Source organism: Helianthus annuus, chromosome 12 (assembly GCF_002127325.2).
Source record: "Helianthus annuus cultivar XRQ/B chromosome 12, HanXRQr2.0-SUNRISE, whole genome shotgun sequence".
In the NCBI taxonomy this organism is placed as follows: Eukaryota; Viridiplantae; Streptophyta; class Magnoliopsida; order Asterales; family Asteraceae; genus Helianthus; species Helianthus annuus.
Genome location: NC_035444.2, coordinates 83,741,054 through 83,757,325, shown reverse-complemented (window position 1 = coordinate 83,757,325; position 16,272 = coordinate 83,741,054). Strand labels below are relative to the sequence as shown.

Genomic DNA, 16,272 nt, shown 5'->3' with positions numbered 1-16,272 from the left:
GCCTCTCATAGGGCAATGAGAGGCTTATCAAAACACTTTTTTCTGACATATTAATTGCTTTCACACTGTATACGCCCCTTATTGCCCTATATGCCACCTCTTGAGGGGGGGGGGGGGGGTTGTGCACACAAAAAAGGGGGGTGTGTCAATACCCTCACCCTTTAATAAACCCTAGATTTTATGTATAACCCTCTTAAAAATTTCTACTGTGTACATATAATCCAAATGACCAGTCGTTGATTATGTATAACCCTCTTAAAATTTCTATTGTGTACATATAATCCAAATGATTAGTCGTTGAAACAAATATATTCCACTAGACATGTGCTTACATATTTTATTTATAATTTTAATTTTAAATAGACAGCATAGGCATTTTCTAGATTACTATAAATGATGTGTAACATATGCACATTTTCTTAATAGTACAACGTATACAATAGTTATATGTCTACAGGTGCACATGACACACCTAAACATACACACACATATATATGTATATATATATATATATATACATCCACCATGTTTGTAAAGAAAGGCCGATCACTAACAATACATAGAAATGGCAGATATAGTGGAGGTGAGAAACAAGCAGGTGATATTCAAAGATTACATTAATGGGTATGCAACTGGATCCGACATGGTGGTAACATCTGATGCCACCATCCGTTTGGAGTTACCCAAGAACGATGACAGTCTGATCTTGACTAAAAATATATATTTGTCATGCGACCCCTACATGAGGAATCGCATGAATAGGACTATGGAAGGAAATTACATCGATTCTTTCACTCCTGGTTCGGTATGTTTTGTTTGGACCCTTGTTTTTTTATGATTATTATTATCTGTCATATTGCTTTCCAGATTAACTATGTTTTCAATTTTAAATGGATTTACTAGTTTTTTTACGTCGTGCGTTGCGGCGAAACTGAGCAAATAATAATTTAAAACAAACATGATTTGAAAATAAAATATTGTTTAGAAAGTCAAACTATTAGAACGGTTTAGTTTATCATCGTATTGTTTTATGATCCCAAATAAATTCTTTATTTTGAGTACAACTTCGTTTTTAAAAAAAACTTATAATGGAATGTCAGGGGAAAAATCAAGCACAATTACGTACTTAAGTTTTTTAGAAAAAAAAATTATAAACGTAAATTTAAAGGAGTATCAAATTAATTGATAAATTAATATATGTTATAAAAAAGGAAAAAGAATTATTAAAAAAATGGTAAAGAAAATATATGGTTTTAAAAAAGGAAAAAAAATTAAAAATAAATTATTAAAAGTAAATATAATAAACTATTATAATATATTAAATAAAAAAATAATAAAAAGCTATATATTATTATAAAAATAAATTTGCTATTCATTGCATTTCATCAACAATAGTAAACAATAGATATATAATTCTTATAAGAAAGTCTTAAGGTTTTTCATTAAGATAGTTGAAAACCAAGTTAGAAATTTAGAACACGTTTTCTTTTAAAACGAGCTATATTTGAGGGACATATGTCGTATCACATAGCAGTGTTGTGTTTTATGGAAAGGGGCACGATTTTCAAGAAAACCATTAATTTGTACAGCCTATAGTCGGCTATGGTGTGTCGAGAGTTTTGGAGTCCAGTCACCCCAAGTTTAAGAAAGGAGACTTGATATGGGGTCTTGTTGGTTGGGAAGAATATAGCTTGATAAAAGATACCCGTACCTTTATAAAGATTCAAGTTACTGATGTTCCGTTATCATGCTATACAGGAATCCTAGGTAAGTTAGTTATATCAATGCTTCTACATCGTACAATTATCTACAAATGTTGAATCATTCTTGACTTTTGTAATGGTTTAGGTATGACTGGATTGACTGCTTATGTTGGTTTTCATGAGATTTGTTCTCCGAAGAAAGGAGAGACCGTGTTTGTGTCATCAGCATCTGGTGCTGTTGGTCAAATTGTTGGACAGTTGGCAAAGCTCTTTGGTTGTTATGTTGTTGGAAGTGCTGGATCCAAAGCAAAGGTGACATGAGGCATACCATTAGCATATTTATAACGTTTATCTGTGACTACTTACAACTGATTCTGATGTGGGTTTGGTACAATTTTCTTCTTTACATAAGGTTGATCTACTTAAGAACAAATTCGGATTCGATGATGCATTTAACTACAAAGAAGAGCAAGATCTCAATGCCGCCTTAAAAAGGTCAGATTTTCTACTATATAATATTAAAACTAGGTAGGTTGTTGCGGTGTGTGTGTGGGGGGGGGGGGTTTACTAGGAGTGACAGATTGAGATGAACATTAGGCGGAAAAAGACACAAATTAACAAGGAAGAATGATTCGTCACAGTTCCTGACTTGCATCATGCTTGTCGGGTTAAAGTCACTCCACCCCCACCCAAACACACACGCGACTTATCTAGTTTTGCATGTGATTAAAAAAAATGGGTTTGTCTTTTAGGTATTTTCCAAATGGCATTGATATGTACTTTGATAACGTTGGGGGAAAGATGCTCGACGAAGTGCTACGTAACATGAGAGTCCATGGTCGCATTGCAGCGTGCGGGATGATCTCACAGTACAACCTTGATAAGCCACAAGGCAATTACAATCTCCTTATGCTTATCATGAAACGTATAAGAATGGAAGGGTTCCTCGTTTTCGATTACTATCACTCATATCCTAAATTCTTAGAAATGATCTTGCCACTAATTCATGAAGGAAAAATAACCTATGTTGAGGATATTGTCATAGGTCTCGAAAATGCTCCGGCTGCGCTTATAGGTTTATTTAATGGCACAAATGTCGGAAAACAAGTCGTGGCCATAACTAACGAGTAAGCAAAGCTAAAGTTAATAGTTAAATGTGTTTTTCTAGGTGTCAAATTCCAGTGTTCTGTTTTATATGTTTGTTGTTGTGGTTCTGGTCATTATGATGAGAAGACGTTGTAATAATTACGTTATAATATGTTTGCATCTCTAGTTAATGGTTATTTGTGATTGCAATCATTTAAATTAGGTTTAACTTATTTTAGAAAATTATATGTACTAGTGGGGAACCTGGGTGTTGCGGCGAAACCGACTATAAGAGGCAAGAACATAATTCAAACCTTAAATGAAAAAAATGATATATAAGTTGTATATCTATATTACCGACCAGATATGCTTTAAAGAATACCAATCCGTGTTTTACATCGACTGAAAAACATTAACACTTATACCGGTATCTTATAACGAACAATGCCAGTTTCGACCTAATGTCATCGTAACACGTAACACGCAGGTAAGTACCACTAAGAAAAGTACTAAATGATCACGTGATTAATCATAATACACAAACCTACAACACTAAGTTTTATATCATTAAGTTATCAATCTGATATAATGTTACAGTGGCAGTTATAAAGGTTTACGATTTTGTTTGTATGTGTATGTAATATTCATCTACTAGCAAGTGAATCTCGCATGCTGTCCACAGATAACACCAGCGATTCTTCAGGTGTCCATGCTTCCATCTTCTTTTAGAGTTTCATGTGGGCTGTGGTCAAAGTTGATTTTTGAAGTAGTGCATGAGATAAATAAATATCTCCAGTTGCCTGATGCTACCATCTTGAAGGCGTCTAATCATCTAAAAGATTCAGGACAAGAAAGTTATTATTGCAGCTATGTTGAGAAAAGTAACATTTCAGTTGTAACCACTTATGAGTTTAGAATAAGAAATAAAGCAAACCACTGGTTTTGGTACTAAGGCAAACAGCTGATGAAGCCTTATAAAGCACTGCTTGTGATAGGAAAACACTGATGGCTAACAACTGGTGATGAACAACTGATGGATTATAACTATTGCTATAGTGGGAAATCAGTGGACAGGTAAACAGTGGATTAAGATCAGCGTTTGGTTAATTGGAGATAATAGAGCATTGTATAATTTAGGGAAAATATTTGTTATTTTGGTCATGTAAAAACTTCCTTTCTGTTCGTCGTTTTACTACCGATAATAAATTATCCATTGAATTTGACCCATATGGTTCTTTGGTGAAGGATCTCAAGACTCGGACCCCTATCCTACGATGCAATAGCTCCGAAGGCCTCTATACTTTTGATCCATCCCAAGTCACCAAGATCATATCCCTCACGGCTCTTACGGCGATTTCTCAAGACACATGGCATCAACGTCTCGGTCATCCGGGATTTTCTTTATTGAATTCTCTTAAAAACTCTAGTTTGATTAATTGTGGAACTTTAAAAACTCATGTTTGTCAATCTTATGTGTTTGGTAAACATATTAAATTACCGTTTTTTGCTTCTAACAATGTTATCAACATGCCATTTGATATAGTTCACAGTGATCTTTGGACCTCCCTGATTCTTAGTTCGGGGGGTTACCGCTATTACATACTTTTTCTTGATGATTTTTCAAATTTTTTATGGACCTACCCCCTCCCGAATAAATCCCAAGTTTTCTCCACCTTTACTACATTCTATAATATGATTCTCACTCAATTCGAACGCAAACTGAAACAGTTTCAATGTGATAATGGTAAGGAATATAATAATAATATGTTCCACCAATTTTGCAAATTAAATGGAATGCAATTTCGTTTTTCTTGTCCATATACCTCGTCACAAAACGGGAAAGCCGAACGAAAAATCCGTTTTATTAACAATATTATTCGCACACTTTTAGCCCATGCATCTTTACCTAACACTTATTGGCATCATGCTTTGGAGGTTGCAACATACCTTCACAATATTTTGCCTAGCAAAATTCTCAACAATTTTTCTCCTACCCAAATATTATATCATTGCATTCCATCTTACTCACACCTTCGAGTCTTTGGCTGTTTATGGTACCCTCTCATCCCCCACGCTAATATACATAAACTCCAATATCGATCAATGCCATGTGTCTTCCTAGGCTACCCCACTAATCATCGGGGATATAAATGCCTCGACTTACACACTCGTAAAATTATCATAAGTTGACACGTCATCTTTGACGAAGCCATTTTTCCTTTTGCAAATAACCCTACCCCCCTCCACAAACGTATGACTTCTTAACTGACCCCATCCACCCTCTACATTATTTCGACTCCCACCATAATACCAACCCCACTACCCCTAACTCCAATAATAACACACATATTCAGTCGAATTCTCCTTCCAATGACCACTCCACTGCTCACCACACATCTTCCATTGGCCTACTTCCCACTTCAATTAATACCCCCACTCACAGCCCACCCTACTCCACGAGCCCACCTACATCCCCCACTAGCCCACCCGCGTCACACCTACCCGGCCCGTCTTCACAGTCCCTCAGCCCCTCCCTCGGCCCAAATCCCTCCGACAGCCCAACTCCCTTTCTCGGCCCCTCTACCTCCCATCGCCTTACCAGTTCCTCCTCTAGTCCTAGTTCTACCTCCACCTCCGACCTGTCCTCTACGTCCACTACCTCTCCCACACCTCCACCAACTTCTCCCCCCCCACCACCGACCCGCACCATCCGTACCCGCTCTATGGATGGAATACATAAACCGAAAAATATTTTTAACATTGCCTCCTCATCTATCGTCCCCATCCCTAAAAACCCAAAGGATGCTTTGTCCAGCACGGAATGGCATAATGCCATGACTTCCGAATTTAATGCACTTATTAAAAATAAGACCTGGGTGTTAGTTCCCCGGCAACCTCATATGCATGTTTTACGCAACATGTGGCTTTTTCACCACAAATTCAGGTTGGATGGTACTTTGGAACGCTATAAGGCTCGTCTTGTTTGTGATGGGAGCAACCAACAAATTGGAGTGGACTGTGGTGAAACATTTAGCCCGGTTGTCAAACCCACCACCATACGCACTGTGTTATCACTTGCGTTGTCGCAATCTTGGCCAATTCATCAAATGGATGTCACCAACGCATTTCTTCACGAAAACCTAAATGAGACTGTTTATATGTATCAACCTATGGGGTTCCATCATCGCCAATATCCTGATCATGTGTGTCTCCTACAGAAATCTCTTTATGGTTTAAAGCAGGCTCCTCATGCGTGGTACCAACGGTTTATTGACTTCGTTCTCACATTGGGGTTTCAGCAAAGTAAATGTGACAACTCTCTATTTATCTACCGGCTTAATGGAAACACAACTTATCTCCTCATATACGTCGATGACATCATTCTCACAACCTCGTCCGACTCCCTTCGAGTCCTTCTTATGGCTCGTCTTGCTGCAGAATTCGCCATGAAAGACCTCGACTCACTTAGTCATTTTTTGGGTGTTCATGTTCAGCAACAGGGTGGCAACATGTTCTTGTCTCAATACGTATATACTAAGGAAATTATTGAAAGAGCCGGTATGTCCTCTTGCAAACCCGCCACTACGCCAGTTGACACTAAACCCAAGCTTGGATCTAATTCGGGTGCTGATTTTGATGACCCGGCCCTGTACCGTAGCCTTGCCGGAGCACTCCAATATCTAACATTCACGAGACCCGACATTTTCTATGCTGTTCAGCAAGTATGCATGTACAAGAATGCACCAAAAGTAGATCATTGGAATGCCTTAAAACGAATCATCCGGTACTTGCAAGGCACATCATCTCATGGTCTGACCATTAGTACCTCTACGGATTTCTCATTGCGAGCTTACACGGATGCCAACTAGGTAGGGTGTCCAGATACACGGAGGTCTACTTCAGGTTATTGTGTCTATTTGGGTCCGAACATTATATCATGGTCGTCTAAACGTCAGTCAGTTATCTCTCGTTCTAGTGCCGAAGCAGAATATCGGGGAGTTGCTAATGTGGTTGCGGAAATATGTTGGCTTCGTAATATTTTGCTAGAATTACACGAACCTCTAACCACTGCTAGTCTTGTGTACTGTGACAATATTAGTGCAATTTATCTCTCAGGCAACCCAGTTCAGCATCAGCGTACAAAACACTTGAGCTTGATATTCATTTTGTTCGTGACCTAGTTCAACGAGGTTCTGTTCGGATACTTCACATCCCCACGCGTTCTCAGGTAGCTGACATATTCACCAAAGGCTTGCCAAAGGTGTTATTTGACGACTTCCGGTCCAGTCTCAGCATTCGGCCTCCTCTCGCTTCGACTGCGGGGGTGTAATAGAGCATTGTATAATTTAGGGAAAATATTTGTTATTTTGGTCATGTATATCTCTTCTTAATGATAGGAGATTTGCTTGTACATTATATATACGATGATTACATGAATGAGAAGGACAAGATTTACATTCCTTCAGGAGAGCAGCATTTACTCGTTTAGAGTTCAAGGTCGGATTCTTACATTCTTGTAAGATCATGTCACACCCCAACCGATGGCGGAAACATCGGGGCACGGCATTGACCGAAACAGATTGTCCAGAAGTTTCCATAACAATTATATTTACCAAATATTTTAAGTAACACGTCCCATACCATGTCATATAAGATAATATAATTATTACAGTACAAATCTAGGCAAATTGTTCTGTTCTGACAACTCAGGTTTCATTAGTACAAACAACTATTTGTTGGTCACTAAGACTCTTTCCTAGCCTTGATTTCCAAGCAAATAGACACCTTAAGCACCTGTCACATACGTTAAAATAAAAGTCAATACACATAGTGTAAAGGCGAGCATACAAGTTTGATAATAGCATATAGAGTTCGAAATAGTTTACGCATAACCAGCACGTACACTGAGTAAAACGAAGCATGTTAGTTATCGACATGAACCTATCGATACCAATGACTTCGGGTTGACTGCCCAAGGCAGTTCGTAATACATGATCACCACTATAATCCATGCAAATAATTGTCCTTAACAACCCCCGTGTGAACGGGTGCTGAGTCCAAACTATAGTATTATCGTTGCTAAGGCAGGTAGACAACATTCCATGTGTAAACATAACAAACAAGCATTCATTAAGTCACGTATAACATGCGGTAACGGTTAGCGTTTAATGCATTGCATAGTGTGTTTGATTGTGATCTTGTATAAGTAATGTATGTAACACCCAAAAGTGCGAAAGCAAAAAGGGATCGAGTATACTCACATCAGTTGATGGATTGAAGGGAGCGCTTGAGAGTAAGGTTAGCCTGAATAGTTCGATAGCATAACGGTAAGTGACGCGTAAAACAAGAACAAGTGTTGGTGGGTCGAACAGCTGGTCGATCGGATGGTAGTCCGATCGGACAGCTGACCGTGCGAGCGACAGTCCGTTCGGACAGTTGTCCGGTCGGATGGCCGTTCGAGTGGATTGTTCCTTCCTTTGGGAAGGATGTGTTTGTGTATGATGGCTTGACTTTTGAAGTTTTTGTTGTAGCATACTAAAACATTGAAGTATCTCTACCTTTCAGGTCGGTCGATCGGACGGTCGTTCGATCGGCCGGCAACCCGATTGGTTGGGCACTTCAGTGAGAACAAGTTTACTGCAGGTTGTCACTCAATCGGACAGCAGTTTGATCGGGTGGCATTCCTAGTGCATTGAACATGTTGAAAATTGTTTAAGTGCTGAAGTCTAATGGTCACACGCTCGAGCGGTTAACCCGATCGGATGGTAGTTCGATCGAACAACAACTTATTCAATGATCAGACTTCAAATGTTGATGAATAGTTTAAGTGTGGGACCCAAGTTGCAAGCCTTTCGGTTTGGCCAGTCGATCGGATTGGCTGTTCGATCGGACAGCAGTCCGATCGGACGATACTCCGTCCTGGTCGACCCATTCGTCTTCTACTTGGTTGTTTGATTGTTTGTCGTTTTATCGAGGCATTTTGATAACGAGTCAAGCAACAGGAACTTTGTCAATACTTGGTCCTCCTTATAGGACATGAATCACCCAAATCCGATTAGTGAACTGTTCGAGACGGTGGTTCACGTTTAACCCGAAATCGGTAAACCTCGTGGATAGAATCCGGATCTCGAGCCACACAACCACTAGAATGAGTAGTAGGTCGGCACAAGCTCCGTTTCTATCGGTTTTGAAGGCATTAAGTGTAAAAGAGTTGAAAGAAAGTTAGAAAACCATCTTTCAATCCTGTTCTTTGTGAATATGTTTAGATCTATGAAAGATCTTTGTTAGTTTATGTGGAAATCAGTTAGATCTAAGTTGTTCTTGGTGGATTGAGGCCAAAACATGAAGTTCCTCAAGAACACATGATGACGTCATCCTAGAACACCTTGAATCTTGGTGATTTCACGGTTAAAAGTTAAGATTCAAAAGATAGAAAGATGTAGGAGTGCGTGTAGATCAAGAAAGTACAAGATTTAGGACGAGATCTTACCAGAATCGAGAGAAATCTGAAGAAAAGTGAGGAGAATGCGCTGGTCGGACAGAGAGTTGCCAAAATTAGAAAGTGTGAAAGTGACAAGAGGTATTTATAGAGTTCCCAAAGAGGAAAGGGTTGGTTGATCGGCCAGGCAGCTCGATCGGACAGCAGTTCGAGCGGACGGCTGGTCGATCGGCTGGTTGCCTGATCGATTGGTCGCCTGGTTCGAGCGTTCGGTGCGACGAGCTTTGCTGTTTCGATTTCGATTGCGAGCGTTGCGATGCGATAGAGTTTCCTAGTCAAATTACTTTAAATCCCAACTACTCATATCTTGCGCTATCTCTTCTCCACCAATTATCATACTATCTCTACATACAAGCATCCTTCTTTCGTATTCGCTTAGTGTTTGCGATTCGATTGCGATTGAGTTCGATTGCGTTTCGATTGATTACCACACATAACATAAATAAACATGCATAAGTAACACATAAGGCACCCACACACGTATAACAATAACCATAATGCGTAATTCGAGTTGTGAGTGCGATGTCGATTAGATTAGTTCGATTAGTGTTTAGTTAACTTTATCGCATTGTTACTTTCTATAGTTCACAGTCGTAAGGCGATTCATAGCGATAAGTATACATCGATCACTGCGATTCTTTATAGATACTCCACATAATACAACTAAAGAGAAAATAAAATAGACTAACTATAAGTCAAAGAAGTCGAAACAGGAATTGAGCAAGGGGAGACAGAGCGCAATTTGTAATCTTTTCTTCCTTTGACTTCAATCTTGACTTTGACTTTGACTTCCGAAACACAGGGTGTTACAGCCTCCCTTAGTTGAGGGAATTTCGTCCCGAAATTAGGCCGAAGCCGTGACAAATAACTGCGGGTATTTCGCCTTCATGTCGCTTTCGAGTTCCCAAGTGAACTTTGCGCCTTGTTTGCCTTCCCATTGGACTTTCACAATAGGATTGCGTGAGCGTCTGAGCTGCTTGGTTTGGCGATCCATGATTTCGACAGGCTTCTCCACGAAGTGTAGTGTTTCGTTTATTTGGAGGTCATCGAGGGGTACAATTAAATCATGCTCAGCCAGACACTTTCGGAGGTTTGACACATGGAAAGTTGGGTGGACATTACTAAGTTCCTCCGGTAGTTCGAGTCTGTAGGCGACTTTTCCGATCCTTTCCAGAATCTTAAAAGGTCCAACATATCGAGGCGCTAGTTTCCCTTTCTTGCTGAATCGGACCACACCCTTCCAAGGTGATACCTTTATGAGTACGTAGTCGCCAATGTCAAATTCAAGGGGCTTGCGTCGTCTATCGGCGTAAGTTTTCTGTCGACTTCGAGCTTTCAACAAGTTGTCTCGAATTTGGAGGACTTTGTCAGTCGTCTCTTGCAATTGCTCAGGACCGGTTAATTGCGAGTGACCGATCTCGTGCCATACAATAGGCGATCGACATCTTCTTCCATATAAAGCCTCGAATGGTGCCATTTGAATGCTGGAATGATAACTGTTGTTATACGAGAATTCGACTAACGACAGGTAAGTGTCCCAATTACCACCGAAATCTATGACACACGAACGGAGCATGTCTTCAAGAGTACGAATCGTTCTTTCAGTCTGACCGTCGGTTTGAGGGTGGAATGCGGTACTCAGGTTAAGCGTAGTACCGAGAGCAGCTTGAAACATTTCCCACAGTCGCGAGGTAAACCGAGCATCACGGTCAGAGATGATGTCGCGAGGCGTCCCATGATTACAAATGATCTCGTTGGTGTAGATTCAGGCTAATCGTTCTACCTTGTAGTCTTCTCGTATTGGCAAAAAGTGAGCAGATTTGGTCAAACGGTCGACAACAACCCAAATGCTGTCGTGACCTGATGACGTGTGTGGAAGCTTTGTTATGAAGTCCATAGCTATACTCTCCCACTTCCACATAGGGATTTGTGGTTGCTCGAGTAAGCCAGAGGGCCTTTGGTGTTCAGCCTTAACCCTTGCACTAGGCAGGCACTTCCCAACGTAGAGAGCAATATCCCTCTTCATGCCCGGCCACCAGTACTTGTAGCGAAGGTCCTGGTACATTTTATCGGCAGCGGGATGAATAGAATACCGGGATTTGTGGGCTTCGTCCATCAAAATCTGTCGCAAATTGGTCCATTTAGGGATCCAAATTCTGTCCAGAAAATGGAATATTCCATTTGATTTATTTACAAGCTGAGCTCCCTCATGATAGATTCGCTCCTTCTTCAGAGTGCGTTCATTAAAACAGACATGCTGGGCTTCGCAGACGAGAGTTTCGAGATTGTATTGGGCTTGGGGATTGCGGGTGCTGAGCAAATAACTCCGTCTGCTGAGAGCATCGGCAACGACATTTGCTTTGCCTGGGTGATAACGAATCTCACAGTCGTAATCGTTGAGAATTCCACCCATTGGCGTTGACGCATATTAAGTTCTTTCTGATCAAAGATATGTTGTAGGCTCCTATGATCGGTGAAGATCGTACACTTGGTATCATATAGGTAGTGTCGCCAAATCTTTAACGCAAAAACAACCGCGCCTAGCTCGAGATCATGGTTTGTATAGTTGTTCTCATGGATTTTGAGTTGACGAGATGCGTAAGCTATAACCTTGTCCCATTGCATAAGAACACAACCAAGACCAAGGTTGGAAGCATCACAGTAGACAATGAAACCATCGCTTCCGTCGGGCAATGTGAGAACAGGAGCATCGTAGAGCATGTGCTTGAGGGTTCGGAAGGCAGACTGTTGTTCAGTTGCCCAAACAAAAGGCTTGTCTTTATGCATAAGAGCGGTAAGTGGCACAGCGATCTTTGAGAATCCTTCGATAAATCGTAGATAATAGCCCGCTAGTCTGAGAAAAGAACGGACCTCAGACGGGCTCTTAGGTGTAATCCAGCTCTTAACGGCTTCAATGTTCGTGGGATCGACATGAATACCTTGACTATTTACGATGTGACCCAGAAACTGAACCTCCTCTAGCCAGAATTCACACTTGGAGAACTTGGCATAGAGTCGATTCCCCTGGAGTAGTTCGAGAACCAAACGTAGATGTTGCGCGGGTTCGGCCTTCGACTTGGAATAGATCAAGACATTGTCGATGAACACGATGACGAAACGGTCGAGATATGGTTTACACACGCGATTCAGCAGATCCATGAAAACCGCGGGTGAGTTGGTTAAACCAAAGGCATAACAACGAACTCATAGTGGCCGTAACGAGTGCGAAAAGCGGTTTTGGGTATATCCTCCTCTTGAATGCGTAGTTGGTGATAGCCTGAGCGTAGATCGATCTTCGAGAAACACGTAGCACCTGGTAGCTGATCAAACAAATCGTCGATGCAAGGCAGGGGATAGCGGTTCTTGATGGTCAGCTTATTCAATTCCCAGTAGTCGATGCACATCCTGAACGACCCATCCTTCTTTTTAACGAAAAGGACTGGCGCGCCCCAAGGAGAGGTGCTCGGGCGAATGAAGCCTTTTTCAAGTAATTCCTGAAGCTGACTCGAGAGTTCACGCATTTCGGACTGTGCGAGTCGGTAAGGAGCTTTGGCAACAGGGTTGGCTCCAGGAATGAGGTCGATACAGAAGTCGATATCACGACTTGGCGGAAGACCTGGGAGATCATCAAGGAATACATGCGGAAATTCACAGAAAACAGGAACATCTTTCACTTCTATCTTTCCTTTCTTTTCCTTCTCCGCTACTACAATGTTAGCCAAGAAAGCCCTGTATTCTGTTACGCCCTAACACGTTTTACCTTAAAAATGACGCAGCGGAAAAGAGCTTTAAAATTTCTTTCCTTGTTAACGACATTACTTTTGAGAAGGTTCCAAAAGCTAAAATGTTAAACGTACTATAAAAGAATTCACAACATTCATATTAAAATTTACATTTCTAGACATTATATATTTCAACTATACGATCGATCTATCCGTGCAATCCTTGCTCTTGACTCGATCTATGTCCGCTTCACTTCCTAAGTAGCAGAAGAAGTCCGTGTATCACCTGTGGGCATCACATACAACTTAGCCATTAGTCAACGACAACATCATATAACATTAATCTCATATAATTAAGGATTGAATAACGTTTGACAATTTAACATTAGTTCATCCAACTATCCTTACTCATCCTCTTATTCCGGGTTGGGCTTAAATTTCGTAAGAATCTGATGTACTCGATCCTGCATTACATACCAACCTCAAACGCATAATTAGTAACGTTAAAACTCTACGTATTTAAATCATGCACACGTACCATCTTACATGCATACATACTCCTCTACATACATACATACCTTTCTTACAACTTTACATACGTACATACACTCATACATGTCTTTACACATACATACATACACAACCACATACGTACATATCCTTCCTACATTCTTATATAATCATACAATATTTACATGGGACTTAGACTTAGATTTATAGCCCATAGACATCTAAGGAACCATCAAAATCATGTTTGGAAAGTTCACCGTAGTCCACGGATAACGAACCGAAGCCTACGATACATAAATCAACTTAAATAACAAATTTTTAGGTTTTTGAACTTGGGAAGGGCGTCGGCGACGGCCCTAGGGTCGTCGGCGACGGCCCTAGGGTCGTCGGCGACGGCCCTAGGGTCGTCGGCGACGGCCCTTGCAATTACCCGTAGCCAAAAATCCCCGTAGACAGTCAAATAACCCGTCAGCCAAAAATTCACTTTCTGGAGCCCGTCGGCGACGCCCCTATACCCGTCGGCGACGCCCTCTAGAATTTGCAGTTTTCTGCAATTCCGTTTCGTCGTCCGTACGCACTAAAACGCGCATAACTTTTGAACCGTTTACCCGTTTAACCTTTCGTTTCTTCCTACATGCTTGTAAATTCACATTCTATCATATTAACTTCAAATCCTACCTCCGGATTAAGGAAATTCTTAACTTACGTGCATTCGACATATTATCATTTTCTAACTATTTGACCCGTTCGTGCATTTATCAACATAATCTGTTTATTTGACCTCAATCTCATATGAACTTTAATAATTTCATTGGCACCTATCATAAAAGATTAAATTCTCGGACGTCTTGCATCCTCTTCACCCATTTTCGCTCAAGGCTTATTTTTGACCCGTTATGGGTATTTGCGCATTAAGTGGACTATGACATACCAAACCCTATACTTCACTTTCATACTTGTCCAAGACATTACTCTAATCGAATAGCTCGTTTCCAAACGACTTCTAAGGTCGTTTGCCCGATATACCTATCAAGGGCATTTTAGTCAACTATACTCTATCCTTAATAACAAAGGAATTCCTTACATAAGTAACCAATTCCACTACTTAACTACAATTTCTTAATCACACCTACCTTGCTCGGATCAAAACTAAGATCCGTTTAATACTTCATTGACATCATACAATTCATTCCTATTTGACCTCAATTATCACATATAATTAAATTGCAAATAACATTACATAAACAACTAAGAAGTGATTACGGAATCACTTACCTTGAGCGTCCGTTTTCGTATTCCCTTCCTTGTCTCCTCTTGACCCGTTAGCTTTCCATGCTTGATCCCTTGCTAATACGACGCATATCCTTTCATTCCATCATATTTCAACATTGTTAGTATACATGATCATTCCTCGTATCAATCATTCTATTCCTATGTCACCTTGACTTTCATTGGTCACCACTAACATTCATAAGGCATAGACTCGTTACTACACTATTCGTAGTTCAATCAAATCAACCTACCATCATGTGTGTCGTATAATTATCTAGCAAGTTTTTACATTTTGTACACGTTCACCTCTTAATCACCATTAGACAAATAACCAAAGCCATGATGGCCGTCACACCATACAAGTACAAGGTAAAATCCCCAAAATGCATGATTTTGATCAAAGCATACATTCAACCCGAATTCTCATATGAATTCCATCTAAAGCATATTATTCAAGCTAGTTCACTATCAATTACTTTATTAATACCTTCTATGCGTATTCATCGATTCATTGCATACAATCTCATATATCAAACTCACCTAAGCATTTCATCAAGCACTTGGCGTGCGTACCACAGTTTATGCACAATGTACAAGCATCTTAAGCACAATTTCCATACTTCACTCATTGATTAACATAAACATCCTACTAACTTGAAATCTACCATTCTAATCATGAGCACATAGTTCTAAATCAATTACTCCTAACAATTTCACCAACACCAACCTAATTAGCATGTAGAACTTCACAAATTCTTAACCATCTTTTGTCATGCAAATGGGTTTTGCCCTAAACCACTCTCATATTCAAGATTTAGCATTTCTTGATGTTTTAACAACCATAGCAACCATTAATCATACCAATTAATGCATTATATTCACGAATTTTACTAAACCCACAAAATCAAACATCACCAAATCATAAAATTTCACTTACTTGAGGTTAAGAACACTTAGTACATCAAAATTCCTTGCTCATGCATCCGATTCCTTGCTAATTTCGCCTTTAATTGATGGAATTTTAGTGACTTAGGGTTTATGAGAGGGAAAGAGTTCCCTTTCCCTTCTCTCGATCGCACACCAGACTCAAAGTCTGGTTTCTTTTTTTTTTATCAACTTTATAACATAATTCCACATCTAGTCCCTTATCTTTTTAAAACATATCACTTTACCTCATATTTACACACTAACTTTGCTAAACCTTAATATTGGTAAAATTTCATGTTTACCATTTCTTTTTGCTAACTCATTGTGAATTAAACATTATAATGTGTCCTACGAAATTTGGGGTGTTACAAGTCTACCCCCCTTAAAATGGTTTCGTCCCCGAAACCTTTCTCATTCCAACTGGACCAATTCTACTCCTACTTTTTCATCTTTTCGTTCACAAGGCTTAATACCACATGGATGCATTCGAGATCTTGGCAAGAGTTTCATTCATTCATAAACGTCTTTGTACGCATTGTCCCTCCGTTCTTAA

The 16,272-nt window shown here is 40.0% G+C and overlaps 1 protein-coding gene and 1 long non-coding RNA gene across 2 annotated transcripts; one reads left to right on the top strand and one right to left on the bottom strand.

The window, feature by feature from the left end:
* Positions 1-514: 514 nt before the first annotated feature.
* LOC110895445 (2-alkenal reductase (NADP(+)-dependent)) lies at positions 515-2,986 on the top strand. Its single transcript, XM_022142762.2, has 5 exons — positions 515-805; positions 1,590-1,767; positions 1,849-2,015; positions 2,116-2,198; positions 2,456-2,986. Exons 1-5 carry the CDS (start codon positions 566-568, stop codon positions 2,832-2,834), a joined length of 1,047 nt encoding a protein of 348 aa, XP_021998454.1. The 5' UTR covers positions 515-565; the 3' UTR covers positions 2,835-2,986.
* Positions 2,987-13,090: 10,104 nt separating this feature from the next.
* Positions 13,091-15,849, bottom strand: LOC110896911. The gene is made up of 4 exons (XR_002568276.2): positions 15,730-15,849; positions 14,796-14,884; positions 13,419-13,474; positions 13,091-13,296 (listed from the first exon to the last, which is right to left on the bottom strand). It is a non-coding gene; the product is annotated as an uncharacterized LOC110896911 (long non-coding RNA).
* Positions 15,850-16,272: the final 423 nt, after the last annotated feature.